Consider the following 16616-nt stretch of genomic DNA (forward strand, 5'->3'; position numbering starts at 1 on the left):
CATGGAAGTGGAAAAGAATGCAGCATATTTGTCAGATGGGTGCTCTCTCTGTCTCTCTCTCTCTCTCTCTCTCTCTCTCTCTCTCACACACACACACACACACACACACACACACAGATTAATGGTTGCTATTGCTTTGTGGTTTGTTTGTTTTTTTTGTCAAGTGCTCCCAGTTACATTTGGAGCCTGATTCAGGTAATAAATAATATCGGTGGAAAAGTCAGTGTGCTGTGTGCGGTGTGGTTTAATAAAGGAATGAATATTTTAGAGTATGGCTGAGCTACTGTAGTGGCCAGGAAGACTGTAAACTAGATTGGGGACTTGGGGGAAAAATAAGGGCAAATTATGTCCATATTGTTGCCAATGAAAGCTACATGGCCATGATCATTTTGCCATTAAGAGCTGACCTTAACTAAAGTGAGTCTATGGACAGAAGGAGCACAAATATGAATGAACAAGAAAGTTGCTCCAATTAACAGTCATTATTTAAATTATGATTATAAGGGTTAGTCATATTAATCTGTACAGTGAGTAGATCACTCCTCTGCTTGCAAATAATTCTTTTTTCTTCTTTCTTTCTTTTTTTCTTTCTTTCTTTCTTTCTTTCTTTCTTTCTCTCTCTCTTTATGTAGTAAATGTATATGCTACACATCTCAAGCAATTCTGGTGGCTTATAATATCATAAAAAATATGAAACAATGAAAACATCAAAACATTAAGATTAAAATTAGAACATTAAAAATTAACACAAAAATGGATAAAAAGAACCAATATTAATGCTGTACTATTGGGTTTGCACCTACACTTATTTTTGTTGTTTTAGTCCCACTCCCTCTTCTTCTTCCTCTGCAGGTTGAGGGAACATTGGAGATGGGCTCAGTGGTATGTCAATCACATGCTTGAAAATTCTAAATTTTTAATTTCAATTGCCAGCCTCCATCCTCTGAAACTTAAGGTATATTTGGCAAATTTAATGCATGTTTAACCAAACATATAACCAGCAAAATGGGCCTTAACTTTGTCCTTTTGCTTGCTGAATTGTGTTCCCCAGTATAAAAATATTTGTCCCATATAGGTGACTATTTTATATCTATATCTTCCTTGTATCCTTTCCCCTTCTTCAGCAGCCCATAGCGAATGGTGTTTGTTCTCTATATATTGCCAACCTTGCTTGAGCGTAATTGTTTTGTATTGGGATCACTCTTTTGAGTATAGATTGCCTGCTTTTGATGATGGCATGCCCTTTTGGAAGCAGGCATGTGCTCAAATTGGATCTTCTCAAAATCTGCTTATGTTGCTAATCTATTCTTGTTTTCCTCAACCTGCTCCTCTGTTGTAGCTGTTGTGGAACTCAGGTGCCTACAGCAGCCTCCATCCCTTTTTTGTTTTCAAATATCTGAAACCAATTTATAATACCAACTAGCACCTTGCTCACCTTGGCTGATGTCAGAAAAGCTGAGTATGATTGGACATAGGTAGTTATGAGATTGACAAGAACTCTCTGAGCCACAGGCTGGATTTAGAAATTGAAAACATAGTAGAAGATAGGATTGCTTAATATTATGGCAAAGAAAAATTGCAAGGACTATGAACTGAAACCATTTGTTTAGCAATTATTTCAAGATACAATGGCACTGAAAAAAAGTGATTTACAACCAATCCTTGCACTTATGAATTGCCATATCCCCACAGTGAAATGATCAAAGTTCAGACCCTTGGCAATCAGCATATAGATACAATAGTTGCAACAACCTGGGTCACGTGATCACAGTTACAATCTTCCCAACCACCTTCCAACAAGGGGAAGCCAATTTGCTTATTTGATTCACTTAGCAACTGTAGTAATTTGCTTAACAACTATGGCAAAAAGTTTGTAAAATTGGACATAACTCACTTAACAACCATCTAGTTTAGCAATGAAAATTTTGGTCCAACAGTGGTTGTAACTCAAGGACAGTACAATCAGTGGTGGTGTCCTGAGCTTCAGTGTTCCTTCAACCTGCAGAGGAAGAGATAGAGCTGAAAAGAGAAAGTTGGATGCATGGCAGCATATTCTAATTATGACTGTGGAAGATATGTTCAACTTTTATTGACAATGTAGAGTACCTTAACTTACCATTTATCTGGGTTTTGTTGCGTGGTTTATTTTATATGCATTTTTTCTCTCAAACTGATTTTTTTAAATATTCTAGAACATTAAAAAGATGTAGTTTGACTGTTTAGGCTGCTCAAATGTTGCTATATCATTTCTGTTCCTGCAGAGATCATATAGAATATATGATTTTTGCCTTTTTGAAATTGCCACTGAAAATCTGAAAGTTTCATTTACATATTATAAAAAATAAGTGTTCTAGAAAAAGCATTGCTTAAAATTTGTGTCCTGCCTCTTCCAATTAAACAAGTTTCTTTTATAGTACACAATAAATATTACTAACTTCAGCCATGCATCAAGATTGGTTTTATTTATTTATTTTATTTTATTTATTTTATTGAATTTGTATACCGCCCTATTCCCGTAGGACTCAGGGCGGTTTACAGGGCAGTTAAAACCATGAAATACAAAAAATTAAAAAAAATTAAAACAATTAAATTAAATTCAAGCCCCAAGAGTAAATCTAAAACCCAGTTAAATTAACAACCCCACAGTCTGGACCAAACAGATCAAAGAGCCAAGTTTTCAGGTCCCGGCGAAATGAGCGAAGGTCGGGGGCAGTCCTAAGTTCTGTGGGTAGTTGGTTCCATAGGGCAGGCGCACCCACAGAGAACGCCCTTCCCCTGGGAATAACCCACCGGCATTCATTAACCGGCGGTACCCTGAGAAGGCCCTTCCTGTGGGGGCGCACAGGACGATGGGAAGATGATGCCGGCAGCAGGTGTTCCCTTAGATAGTCCGGACCCAAGCCATTTAGGGCTTTATAGCTCATTACCAGCACCTTGAATCTCACCCGGAGACAACCGGAAGCCAATGTAGCTCACAGAGAAGAGGTGTTACACGGGAGTATCGGGAAGCTCCCATCAAAACTCGCGTGGCTGAATTCTGCACCAGTTGAAGCCTTCGGGTGGTCCTCAAGGGCAGCCCCATGTAGAGGGCATTGCAGTAGTCTAACCGGGAGGTCACGAGCGCATGAGTGACTGTACGTAGAGCATCTCAGTCCAGATAGGGACGCAACTGGTGCACCAGGCAAATCTGGGCAAAAGCCCCCCTGGTCACGGCTCCTATATGATCTTTAAAACTGAGCTGTGAATCCAGGAGGACGCCCAAGTTGCGAGCCCTATCAACGGGGGGTAATACCTCACCCCCTATTGTTAATGATGGAGAAGGCTGGTCAGTCCGAGATGCCGGTATGAACAGCCACTCAGTCTTGTCAGGATTGAGACGAAGCCTGTTTCTCCCCATCCAAACCCGGACTGCCTCCAGGCAACGGGACATCACGGCGAGGGCATCACTGGGTTGATTCGGGGTGGAAAGAAAAAGTTGGGTATCATCAGCGTACTGGTGATACCCCACCCCGAAACCACGAATGAGCTCACCCAGCGGCTTCATGTAGATGTTGAACAGGAGGGGAAAGAGGACTGACCCCTGAGGAACTCCACAAACGAGAGGCCTTGGGGCGGACCTCTGCCCTCCCGTCAACATCGACTGCGAGCGGCCCAGGAGGTAGGAGGAGAACCACTGTAAAACAGTGCCCCCCACTCCCAGCCCCCTGAGACGCCGCAGTAGGATACCATGGTCAATGGTAGCAAAAGCCGCTGAGAGGTCTAATAGGACTAGGACAGAGGAACAACCCCTGTCCCGAGCCCGCCAGAGATCATTCACCAGTGCGACCAGTGCCGTCTCTGTGCTATGCCCGGGTCTGAAACCTGATTGGTACGGGTCGAGATAATCAGTTTCTTCCAGGAACAGAGGGAGCTGATGCGCTACCACACTCTCAACAACCTTCGCCAAAAAGCGAAGGTTGGAGACAGGACGATAGTTATTCAAAATTGCCGAGTCCAGGGGGGGCTTCTTGAGGAGGGGCCTCACCACTGCCTCTTTCAAGGCAGCAGGGAAAACACCCTTGCTCAAAGAAGCAGTTATTACTGCCTGGAACCAGCCTTGTGTCTTCTCCCGGGCTGCATAAACCAGCCAGGAGGGGCACGGGTCCAATAAACAGGTGGTAGAGCTCAGCCTCCTCATGATCCTGTCCACCTCATCGGGGGTCATAGGATCGAACTCAGTCCAGATAACACTCTCAAGACCGCTCGATTCCTCCCTGTCAGACTGTCCAGTCAGAGTCCAAGCCGGCCCGAATCTGAGCAATTTTATCTGCAAGATGACGACTGAACTCCTTGGCCTACCCCTGCAAGGGATCCTTCCTCTCGTCCTGATGAAGGAGGGAGCGAGTAACCCGAAACAGGGTGGCTGGGCGATTATCTGCAGACGCGATGAGGGCAGTCCTCATTGCAGCGAGATAAGACCTTGTAAAGGCTCTTAGCCGCAATCGGTCAGGTTCAGATCGGCTGGATCTCCAACAGCACTCTAGACCCCATCTCCGACATTTCATCTCCCAGAGCTTCTAAGAAAACCATGGAGCCCACCGGGATCTGCGTCGGGTTAGGGGTCGCAAGGGGACAACACGGTCGAGCGCCTCAGTGGCAGCCCTTTCCCTGGCATCCACTAAGGCGTCGGCCGAGCTGTGAGTGAGGGAGATAGGAACAGACCCAAGCGCCATCTGGAACCGATCAGGGTCCATTAGGCGCCTGGGGCGGAACCACCTGGTCGGTTCCGCAGCCCAGCAGCGGGGGGTGACATAGCAGAAGACCAGCCATAGGAGATAATGATCGGACCATGACAGGGGGACAATAGTTGGTAAGCCCCCTCCCAGATCATCCAACCATTGTCTAGATAAGAAAACCAGGTCGAGAGTGTGACCCCCCCGTGAGTCGGACGCTGAATTACTTGAATCAGGTCCATGGCCGTCATGGAGGCCATGAACTCCCAAGCTAACTCTGATGATACTCCCAGAGAAGGCAGGTTGAAGTCACCCAGAACAATGAGTCTGAGGAACTCCACCGTCAACCCTGAGAGGGTGTCGAGCATCTCGGGCAGGGCTGTTGCCACACAGCTGGGTGCCAGGTATGTTAGCAACAGGCCCAACTGAGCCCAAGGGCCACATTTCAAGAGGAGGGACTCACTCCCGCCTATCTGTACAACGGTGGTCTCCCTCGGACATAAGGTTTCCCAAATAACCACCGCCACCCCACCGCCCCTGCCCTGAGCCCGCAGCCGGTGTAGTACACAGAAACCCGGAGGGCACAACTCAATCAGAGGGACACCGCCCTCTGGGCCCAACCAGGTCTCTGTAATGCATGCCAGATCCACATGTTCCTCCTCGATCAGATCACGGACGAGGGGAGCCTTGTTCGCAACGGATCTGGCATTAAAATACACAAGCCTGAGCCCAGGGTCCTGATCCCCATCAATCCCGGATAAAAGGGGGCCAACCGTAGGGTCGGAGCACGCCACTGCTCGAAGACAGCGGGGGCGTGATCCCAGATGTTGATACGACCCTCTGTGTAACCACCTGCTGCCATTCCCCATCGTCATGGGGATTTGCAACCCCACCCCAGTACTAACGGAACCAAAAGTCCGTGCCCCCAACCTCATCTCACCGGGAACCGTTATAGGCCCAGACTGACAGCCAGCTGGAGAAACACAGCCCGATTCCCTTCCCTCCCTACCATTCTCCCCCCTCCCTAACCTTTTAAAATAATTGGCTAAAAAACATACCAGGGGCCTCTTAATAAATTTACACCAGAGGCCCCTACCTAAGCCCAACCACCTCTCGGGGTCCCAACAATTGGGCCCGTCCTTAAGGGAAGAAAGGGACATGGCAACAGGTCGTATCCAGGAGGGAGGAGCCCCCCTGAGAGCAAATAAGTCCGTGCTAGAGTACTGAATACGGGCCATAGTATAATAAAAAAAACCGCATAGGGCAATATAACCAAATGGATAGTTAGATGACAATAATGATGTTAAATTAAGGCCAGAATATATCTCAGTCCACCAATTCAGTTCAACTCGGCTCTCACCCGAGTCAGCCAGGCAGAGCAACCGCAGCGGCTCTCTCACCGCCACTGAGGGAACCCACCTATGGTGGACTGAGCCCAAAGTACCGGGAAAAACCTATCCCACTGATCTCTCACATCAGTGGGTGGTTGATGACCAATCCAGACCGCCCTCTCACCGCGGACTGATCCCGGGACCATGCTGGACTGGCAATGGGAAGCCATAGGGGCAGGGACAAATGTTCGTATTCTGCCCTTCTCCAACCAACCGGGTGTTAAGGAGACAGTCTTGCATAACCAGGCCCCTCCCAACCAAGCAAAGTACGAAGGCCATGCCACGGAGAGTTCACAAGCCATCGAGAAGGGAATCTCCGCGCCGTTGAAAATGGCACCCACCCGCTTTTCATATCTCCGCAGTGCAGAAAAGTGCCCAGCAGCAATTCAAACAGCAAGGCCACGCCTCCAATGATCTTCGGGCCGGCAGGCCTTCCGGAAGGAAAAGGCAGCCTCTAAGCTGTTAAAAATGATGCCTGTCTGCTGATTACATCTCTGTGGTCTAAGAAAGCATCCGGCAGCAGTTTTAAGGAATGATAGAAGAAAACATAAGTAATTTTGGAAAGGGAGAATTGGAATTTGCAGGAATCTGTTTCATTTAATTAATTGGGAAACATTTGGCGTCCTCTCTGGAACAAACCCAATTAAGGTAGTTCACCAATATACTTAGTCAGCAATAGTAGAGCAGAGTAAAATAAGGAGAAATTACTAAAATAAATATGGTTGTCAAATGAATTACAGTTACACTATCTAAATAGAAATATTGCAGAATCAAATTAATCTTTCTAGGGAACCTGGAGTGGGCTTTCTGAAAAACTTTCTGATGCTTGGGTGGGTGGGGGAGTGGAACAATACACTTTTTTTTTAAATCCCATTTATATCCCGCCCTTCTCCAAAGACTCAGGGCGGCTTACAATTTAAAGCACAAATCAAAGCAATAGCCTTCATTCTATGTATATGCCTGCTTATTAGGGCTTTCGGCCCCCCCCAGCGGCATTATTACAAAGTCAGCTTATTGCCCCCAACAATCTGGGTCCTCATTTTACCTACCTCGGAAGGATGGAAGGCTGAGTCAACCTTGAGCCTGGTGGGATGCGAACCTGCACTAATTGCAGGCAGCTGGTATTAGCCCACTGCTCCACCAAGGCTCTTACAACTTACAATACATAGTGGTAGTTTAGCTCTTTACATAGAGCTGGGATTTGGAGGCTTGAATGTATTAAAATATCAAGAAGCTGGACAGTTGATGTTAGACAGTCATGATGTTCCAAGTCAATGACACAACAACTGAAGCCTCAGAGGTTACAACAAAAGGAAATTGGGAGATTGCAGGTTGCCACCTTCTAGTCTGAAAGCCATATTATAGAATATATTCTTTTTCATGCCTTCCTGCCATATATTAGACTATATATTTATACTATGCCATTTTTGGTGACACGCCAATCCTCTGGCCCTCTGAAAAGTGTGGGCCCTGCTATTGCACGGCCTCTGAAATCTCTGGAAATCATGCAAAGAGTTCTCTTCTGATTTTAGGATATTCCAAAAGCCTCCACAATTTCCAGAGGGTCCAGAGAGGAGAGGAGAGTCTGGACAGGAAGTCTGGAGAGGCGTCCTTTGTTGGGGGGGGGGGGAAACAGAGGGATGACATGCCAGCAGAGTCAAGATAGGTATTTTCTGAATTTTTAATATACCAAGCCCAAATGATTTGCCATCACTGTCTTAGAAAAGCAAAGTAATATGGAAGAAAATGTTTATAAAAAATAAATGTCTGAAGTTTTTTAAAAAATTGGAAAAATCAATAATGGAATAGTTGGAAGAAGTGATATTGGTATATCATTAGGTTATATTCTATGACATAATAAATGTAAGAATAGAAGTAGAACAATTGTTACTTCTTACCTTAAGACAGGGAAACAAGTAATTGCAAATATTCAAGTGGCTTGTTATAATGACCTCTTCCTGCACATATGAATAAAATTGAATTCTGAAAGTCTTGAAGCAATCAGATGTTGATACTTGGCCAGCACTCTGTAGTATATAGTGAAAAGTGGCAAAGTACATAAAAGCAAATTAAAATAGCAGGTCATTGATAGGCTCTTTATGTTTTATTGACAGGATTTGCTTATTAAAATGCTTTTCCCCCAGAAACCTTACCAAGTTCTGTATAATTTTCCCATTTATATTATGCACATCTTACAAAAAGCATGTAGCTTTTTTTATAAGGTCATCATCCTCTTTGACGTAGCCAGCTTTCTTTACTGTATAGTACAGTCTGTGATGTTTAATTTCCAGAAACAAGTCACAATAGAATATATTCTTCTCTGATACATTTCCTAAGTGCTTACATTTCTTGACTTGTTCTGCCTGGAAGATGCCTTCCAAATTAGCTAGACCCAGATGCAGTATCATTTGTCTTCTTGTTAAGACTGTACAGACATCACACTTAGCAAGTAAGCTGCATAGCTTTTTTCCCCTTCCATTCAATAGCTAAGGAGTTCATATTAAAGGAAACGGAACTTACTAAGGTAGTACAAATGTTTTTCTTAATCTCATCTCATAGGCAACCCTCTTCCTCAGAGTGAGGAACCTTTTTCTGGTGGGGAGGGGGGGCTGTGCTTGTCAGTAAGATAATAACACATTCTTTTGAGAAACAACAGAGCCTAGATAAAAATGAATTACTTCCTTCGTTGAATTTGCAATTGTTCACTTTGTCAGAACTGCATCAGTACATGATACACATTTATATTGTACACAGCATTAGGAAAAATGGTTCTTTTGAACATCAAATTAAATATTTAATACGAGATTTTGCTCTGAACTCACCTCTTAGTAAATGAAGAGCTCAAATAATTACCTGTCTTTTTATTAAATAATTAAAACTTAGAATAATTTTTCCCCAAGAAAGAGGTAGAATCTTACCTGAGTAGCCAGCACCTCTGAAATTATTCTTATCCAACCCAATCTAACCAATGGGCAGACTACTGTACATCTTTGTAATTTCCTGAATAGGTAGTCTGAACAAGTGGGGCAAGTGGGGCAAGAATATTAATGTTTCCTTTCTATTTAGTTCTCTATTCTTAGGATTGTAAGTAGAGGAGTTCTATGGGGAAAAAATCATTTTTTCCCTTTGGTATGGAAAAGTCTGCAGCTGAATCCAGCTTAGAAAGTAGTTGGGCCCTTTCAGAAAATCAAAGTGGGGAATGCACAGTTTGTGGCTTTCATACAAAAAAACACATCACTTTTGGGACTCTGAGTGCATGCAGTGTGGAAGGAGGGACACAGCATTTAGAGTTATAAACACTTCCAGTTGGGGAGTTTTTGCAGGGGCTGTTCTTTGTGAATCATAGGATGATGGGAACTCACACTGCCTCTTATTAAAGAAAACTGTTTTAGAAACCTGCTGTTTCATTCCCAAGTCCATTGTTTGTTTCTACATTCTTCTCACCAATTTTTAAGATGTTGCAGATTTCCACTACAAAAACTTTGCCCTTTTCTTCTCAGTTTCCAAGTCAGGTATATAAAAAGTTTAACAGTTCTTTTAGAATCCATAGAATTCCTCCAAAGTTGCCAAGTCTATCCAAAAAATTACTATTATTTTTTTGTGTTGGGGGAGTGGAATTTGCCTTGCAATGGGACCTGTAAAGCAGAAGTCCTCAGCCTTTTGAGCACTAGGGAGTGCTCGGTTCCACAGAGAGAGGGTATTTTGCGGACCGAATGGGGTATGGTTTAAAGTACTGCCTGCATCCCACAGATGGGGCATTGTTTGCGCAGCCCGGTTTCTGGCTTGCTGCGGACCGATGCTGGTCCACAGACTGGGGGTTGGGGACCCCTGCTGTAAAGGACATCAAGGATCTATTTCATTATCACAGTACCTAAGTACCACTAAAAATCTGAGGATGTTGATTTCAAAAACATCATAAACTTATTAAACAAAATCTGAATGACTTTCACCAGATATTATAGGAGGAAAAACTAAATGAGGAAATTAAAAATGCTCAGCCATTGGAAAAATGGTAGTATTTATATGATAGCCTTAAGAGGAATGTCATGTCATGTCATATCATATATCTCTGGGTAAACTGTAAATGCAAGTCTTTTGGTCTCAGTCTAAGAGATGGTGTAGGCATGGCTAGAATGCTGGTTTTCCCAGTGTAGAACTGCGAATATCAGTAGTTTATCATTAATCAACTGGTTTCTTTTCATTTTCTTCATTTTAACACAGGTCCTTTTTTATTAGAGTATTGAGTTCACATTTTAAGGAACAAAGAAAAATTACATGTAACTTTTTATCTCTTACAGGAGAAAGAGAAGAAATATATGTTGCCTCTAGACAACCTAAAAATAAGAGATGTGGAGAAGGGCTTCATGTCCAATAAGCATGTCTTTGCCATTTTTAACACAGAACAAAGGTAAGAATAATGTCTCCTTCATTTTATCTCTTTATAATTTAAATTCCTTGACTCAGTTCACATATTTGGCTCCAAGATGGCGGCAGTGTAGGAAGCAGTATCGGATCACAGGGAGAGAAATAATCAAACTAAGTAGGAATTGCAGGTGGCAAAACTGGGGAGCGGGGGGAGGAAGGCAACAGCAGCAACAGAGAGGCTTCGAGCTAGAGAGCTCTCCGATCTCTGAAGCTGAGAGGCCGGCTGAGAGGAGCAGACTAGACAGAGCAGCTGAGCTGAACAGAAAGCTGAACGGAAGGCAAGCACTGAAGGACAGAAGAGAGCCAGCAGAGGCCAGAGCAGCAAGCAACAGAAGTGAAAGCAACAATTAAGTTTGAGGTCCCAATAGTAAGGGATGGAAGACCCCCAGTAAAGAATAAAAAGGAATTGGAGTTCAAAAACTTTTTAAAAAATAGAGGGAAGAAAAGGCCATCACCCATTGAGGGGGAAAAGAATTTTAGAAATAAACCATTGGCTAAAGGGTTTGTGTCGCCAAAAAAACTTTGGTTTCTTGGATCATGGACTGCATTTCTTAAGTGAAGGACTCTTGGCAAGGGATGGTCTGCACCTCACGAAAACAGGGGAAAATGTACCATATTTTCCGGCGTATAAGACGACTGGGCGTATAAGACGACCCCCGACTTTTGAGAAGATTTTCAAGATTTTTTGTCTTATATGCCAGAAAATACTTACATGCCAGTTGCCAAGTGTCCGACACAAGCCCGATTCAGACCCGTCTGATGCAGATGGTGCAAAGCCCTGCCGGTTCCCGCCCGATGCCTGACGGCTTCGCCGGTGCCGCCTCGAGAGGGAAGGGCATGAGGCGCCTGCCACGGCTCCCCGAGGACTCCTTAGCAGCCGGGGAGCGGGCATGTGCACAGGACTGCCCTGCCGGCTCCCACCCGATGCCAGTCTGCCTTGCTTCCTCCACAGTGAGAGGGGAGGGCGTGCCTTCCCGGGCTCGCCGACTTGCAGCCACGACGGAGCCGAAAGGGGCTTTTCCTTCCACCCACCCTTTGGAATAAACGCAAGAGCTGCGTTTACACGACACGCTCTTCCAGGCCAGACTCTGCAAACGGCACGCCAGAAGCCGCAACCACTGCGTGAACTCCGAGTCCCCACCTTTCGGCAGCCTGCACGGCCGAGCGTAATCTGCTTATGCTCAGATGCTGCTTGGGCGAGGGGGAGGGGCTTCCTGCTGCTCCCGGGGTCTGGCGTTTGCAAGGGGGAGGGGAAGGGGCTTAGAGGCTCTTGGGGGTGGGAAGGGTGAGTCACGTTGGAGGGGGGACTGGACTAAGGAGGCTTGAAGTTGCTTTGCAAGAACAGGGGCGCTCGATTGATTTATGTACTATTTTCCGGCGTATAAGACGACTGGGCATATAAGACGACCCCCCAACTTTTGAGAAGATTTTCATGGGTTAAAAAGTCGTCTTATACGCTGGAAAATACGGTACTCAGAAAAAGACCGGCCCAACTCATCAGGAGGGCTTTAATCTAAAATTGAGGGGGAAGGGTGACCAATCTTTAGAATCCAAAACCAATCATAAATCCCATGAAAACAAATCAAACAATGAGGTAGGCAGTGATGAGAAAAAAGAAAAACTCAAACAACAATCAGGAGATATAGGAAACCCAAAAGCTCAAGAATTTTGGCATCTGATAAAAAATCGGCTGGAAGAGATATTACCACAAAAAATCGACTTAAAACCAGAAACTTTTTTATTAGTGATTTTCAAGGATAAATTCAGTAAAGGATCTTTATATTTAGTACTGCACATTCTAACTGCAGCAAGACTGGCCTATGCTCAGACATGGAAGAGAAAAGAAACCCCTATCGAAGAAGAAGTAATAAATAAAATCCTATCCTGTGCTGAAATGGATAGGTTAACATTAGAGCTTAAAAATAAAACTGAAACAGACTATTACAAAATTTGGAATGAAGTGTATAAATGGCTAGAGTCAAGGGGGATTACTGGGACAAATGTTGATTGTTAAGTTGACAGTTTAGAAATCTTTATACCAGTATTCTCTATAAGATAGAATTGAAAGTTATTTAACCACAATGTATATGATTGAAAGAACGCTTACTAGAGAGTTCACAGATTCTATATGTCTATTTTGTTATAATGTAAAGAAACTTTTTGTTTCTATTTGCAAGGTAATACTAATAGTATTGTTTAAACCAGAGAACTTGTATCATGTGTTGTTTTTCTTTTTCTTTTAACTGTATATTCAATAAAAGTATGAAAAAAGGAGATGCAGGAAACATACCCACGAACAGGCATAGAAGTCTTAAATGCTTATATACAAATGCTCAAAGCTTGGAGAACAAACAGGGCGAACTAGAAGCAATCGTACACGAGGGTGGGTGTGACATAGAAACCTGATGGGACAAAACTCACGAATGGAAATTGTTCAAAAGAAACAGGTCTACAAAAAGAGGAGGGGGAGTTGCACTGTATGTAAGAGAACGCTACATATATAAAGAAATGCACATGATCAAAGATAAAATCTCTCCAGAATGTTATAGGGGTCAATATAAAAGGGGAAAAAAGTGATATCGCCATAGGTGTATATTACAGGCCACCTAACCAATCAGAAAAATAGATGAACTCTTTGCCAACCAGTTAGCAAATGTATGTAGGAAGCATACCACAGTAATAATGAGAGACTTCAACTATCTAGATATCAACTGGGAGACAAACTCTGCAGCAAGTGGGAGATCAAACAGATTCCTAACCAACCTAGCTGACAACTTTGTCACCCAAATGGTGGAGTAGGGAACCAGATGTAAAGCTATACTGGATGTAATTTTTACTAATAGAGAAGAAGTGATACTGGGAGTTAAAATTGCCAGAACCTTTGGTGAAAGTGACCACATCATATTAGAATTTAATATAATGCAAACACTAGCAACAGAAAACAATCCAACCAATGTCTTGAACTTCAGAAGAGCTGATTTTAACAAACTTAGAGAGACCCTAAGAAAGATCCCATGGATAAAAATCCTAAAGGGGAAAACAACGCAAGAAGCATGGGAAACTCTGAAAAATGTGATCATAAAATCCCAGTCCAGCACAATACCTCCTTGGTGGAGCAGTGGGCTAATGCCTCCTTAAGTAACACCAGCTGCCTGCAATTAGTGCAGGTTCGCATCCCACCAGGCTCAAGGTTGACTCAGCCTTCCATCCTTCCGAGGTAGGTAAAATGAGGACCCAGATTGTTGGGGGCAATAAGCTGACTTTGTAATAGTGCCGCTTGGGGGGGGAAAGCCCTAATAAGCAGGCATATACATAGAATGAAGGCTATTGCTAAGCACATTGATTTGTGCTTTAAATTGTAAGCCGCCCTGAGTCTTCGGAGAAGGGCAGGATATAAATGAGATTAAAAAAAAAAGAAAAACAAGAAATTCAAGAAGAAACCAACATGGCTGCACAAAGAATTCTCTGACAAACTGAAAGACAAAAAGAACAAATACAAAAAATGGAAAGAGGAGCACATACTGTAGGTAAGTCTGATTAACAGCAGACAGCCAGAACATACAAAGATGAAGTCAGGAAAGCAGAGGCTCAGAACAAACAAAGACTTGCAACAGAAATCAAGGATAATTTTAAAAAAAGTTTTTCCCAACACATTTTATTTAATTCCATTTATATTTTTACATTAACAACAAGAAAAAAATCAAGGAAATTGTAGATCCACTAAAGAGAGAAGATGGCAAGGAAATAACAGGCAATAAGGAGAAAGCAGAGCTGCTTAACTCATACTTTGCATCAGTCTTCGCACAAAAAGAAAGTACAGCCCAACATACCAAAACACTGCAAAAGACAAACTAGAAACAAAAATTGAAATAAGCAAGAAAATAGTAAGAGAACACCTATCCAACCTTGATGAATATAAATCACTGGGACCCGACAGATTACATCCCAGAGTTCTGAAGGAGATAGCAGATGTCATCTCAGAACCATTGCACTACATCTTTCATAAATCCTGGAGCACCGGGAAGTACCTGTGGTTTGGAAAAGGGCTGATGTGGTTCCCATCTTCAAGAAAGGGGAAAAAATGGACCAATCAGTTTAACAGACCAATCAGTTTAACATCAATACTTGGGAAGATCCTAGAAAAAATAATCAAAAATCAGGTCTGCAAACAACTAGAAGCAAACAAAGTTATAACTAGCAGCCAGCACAGGTTTGTTAAAAACAGATCATGCCAGATCAATCTTCTCTCATTCTTTGATAAAGTGACTAAACTAGTAGGCCAGTGAAATACTGTGGACATAGTATACTTAGATTTCAGTAAGGCATTTGATAAAGTAGACCACAACCTACTCGTTGGTAAGTTAGAAAAAGATGGAATACACAACATCCCCACCAGATGGATCTGTATCTGGCTGGCAAACCGTACTCAACGATTAGTCCTCAATGGCGCTACATCCACATGGAGAGAAGTAAGCAGTGGGGCACCAAAAGGTTCCATCTTAGGCCCAGTATACTTCAACATCTTCATCAATGACTTAGATGAGGGAATTGAAGGGGAACTCATTAAATTTGCAGATGACACCAAACTGGCAGGAGTAGCCAACACCCCAGAAAACAAACTCAGGATCCAAAAAGATTTTGACAAACTTGAACAATGGGCCCTATCCAACAAAATGAGTTTCAATGTGGAGAAAAGTTTTACATTTAGGCAGGAAAAATCACAGGTATAAGTACAGATTGGTGAGACCTGGCTTAAAAACAGTAACTGTGAGAGGGACCTTGGAGTCCTAGTGGACGATCACTTGACTATGAGCCAGCAGTGTGCAGCAGCAGTCAAAAAAGCTAATACAATCCTGGGTTATATAAACAGAGGCATAGAATCAAGATCACTCAAAGTATTAGTACCGCTTTATAAAACCCTAGTAAGACCACACCTGGAATACTGCAGCCAATTTTGGTCACCATATCACAAAAAAGATGTTGAGTGGGGAAAAATTCAAAGAGCAATTGATGATTAAAGGCCTGGAGACTAAAACATACGAAGAAAGGCTGCAGGACATGGGTTTGGCTAGTCTAAAGAAAAGAAGAAATAGGGGGGACATGATAGCAGTATTCCAGTATTTGAGGGGCTGCCACCAAGAAGAGGGGGTCATGTTATTCACCAACGATCCAGAGGGCAGGACAAGAAACAATGGTTGGAAACTAATCAAAGAGAGAAGCACTCTGGAATTAAGGAGAAACTTCCTGACAGTGAACAGTGTAACAGCTTGCCTCCAGAACTCGTGGGCGCTCTATCACTGGAGATTTTTAAGACCTCCAAGGTTCCTTCTAGCTCTATTCTATTCTGACTGGTGTTTGTATCTGCCTGAATCTCCACCCCCCTCTCTTTTTCTCTGTATGTATAAAATGTGTGTGTGTTATATTGTGCTGTTTTATATGTAATAGAAGAAAATTGCAAGTATTTTTCTGTCTTGTAAAAATAGCATTGTGTTTCAGCAGAGTAACAGCATTTGCATAAAAACACTGGTCTTGAAGATTAGTGATAAAAATGAAATTGTGCTTTTTTTCTCTTGCCTTTCATAGATATGCTTATATCTTGATAGTTAAACCAAATTTAACTTTGCCTTTTGTTACATATTATGATGGAAGTTGGAGCTATGGTGCAGGGATGTGACTTTTGAAAAGAAATTAACAAAGTCCATTTCTCTTGGTTTGTACAATAACTTTAATAAAATCTCCTTTAAAAAGTAAAAGCCACTTTTTAAAGTGGTTAGATGAAGATGGAAAATTTGATCATGGGTGAGCAGAGGTGGTATAGTTAGAGCTTTTTTCTAAGCTGTTGTTTTCTGGACAATTTGAATCAGCCCTAAATGGTCCACAAGTGATAAGAATTGTATTTGGAATAGAGAAATGTGAAATTCAAGGAAACAAAAGGTTGTTGATAATGACACAAACCATTCTGATCATATAATGGTTAGTTAGGGTCCATGCTCTCTGATATTTGAAGAATCTTTCATCATTTCATTGGGTAAATAATGCTATACAAAATGAAACAAGCAAGAAATAGTAAGCAAAAGAAATTGGAGAC

At 42.7% G+C, this 16616-nt stretch overlaps 1 protein-coding gene across 6 annotated transcripts in view; it reads left to right on the plus strand.

Moving 5' to 3' along the window:
* The window catches only part of DNM2 (dynamin 2), a 176714-nt gene that overhangs the window by 149453 nt on the left and 10645 nt on the right, over positions 1-16616 (plus strand). For all 6 annotated transcript variants that reach the window (XM_081317587.1, XM_081317589.1, XM_081317590.1 and 3 more), the window contains one exon: positions 10402-10511. In XM_081317587.1, coding sequence (XP_081173713.1) covers positions 10402-10511 — 110 coding nt within the window. The remainder of the gene's footprint in view (positions 1-10401; positions 10512-16616) is intronic.

The sequence above is a fragment of the Vipera berus genome, assembly GCF_964194415.1.
Source record: "Vipera berus genome assembly, chromosome: 2".
Lineage (NCBI taxonomy): Eukaryota > Metazoa > Chordata > Lepidosauria > Squamata > Viperidae > Vipera > Vipera berus.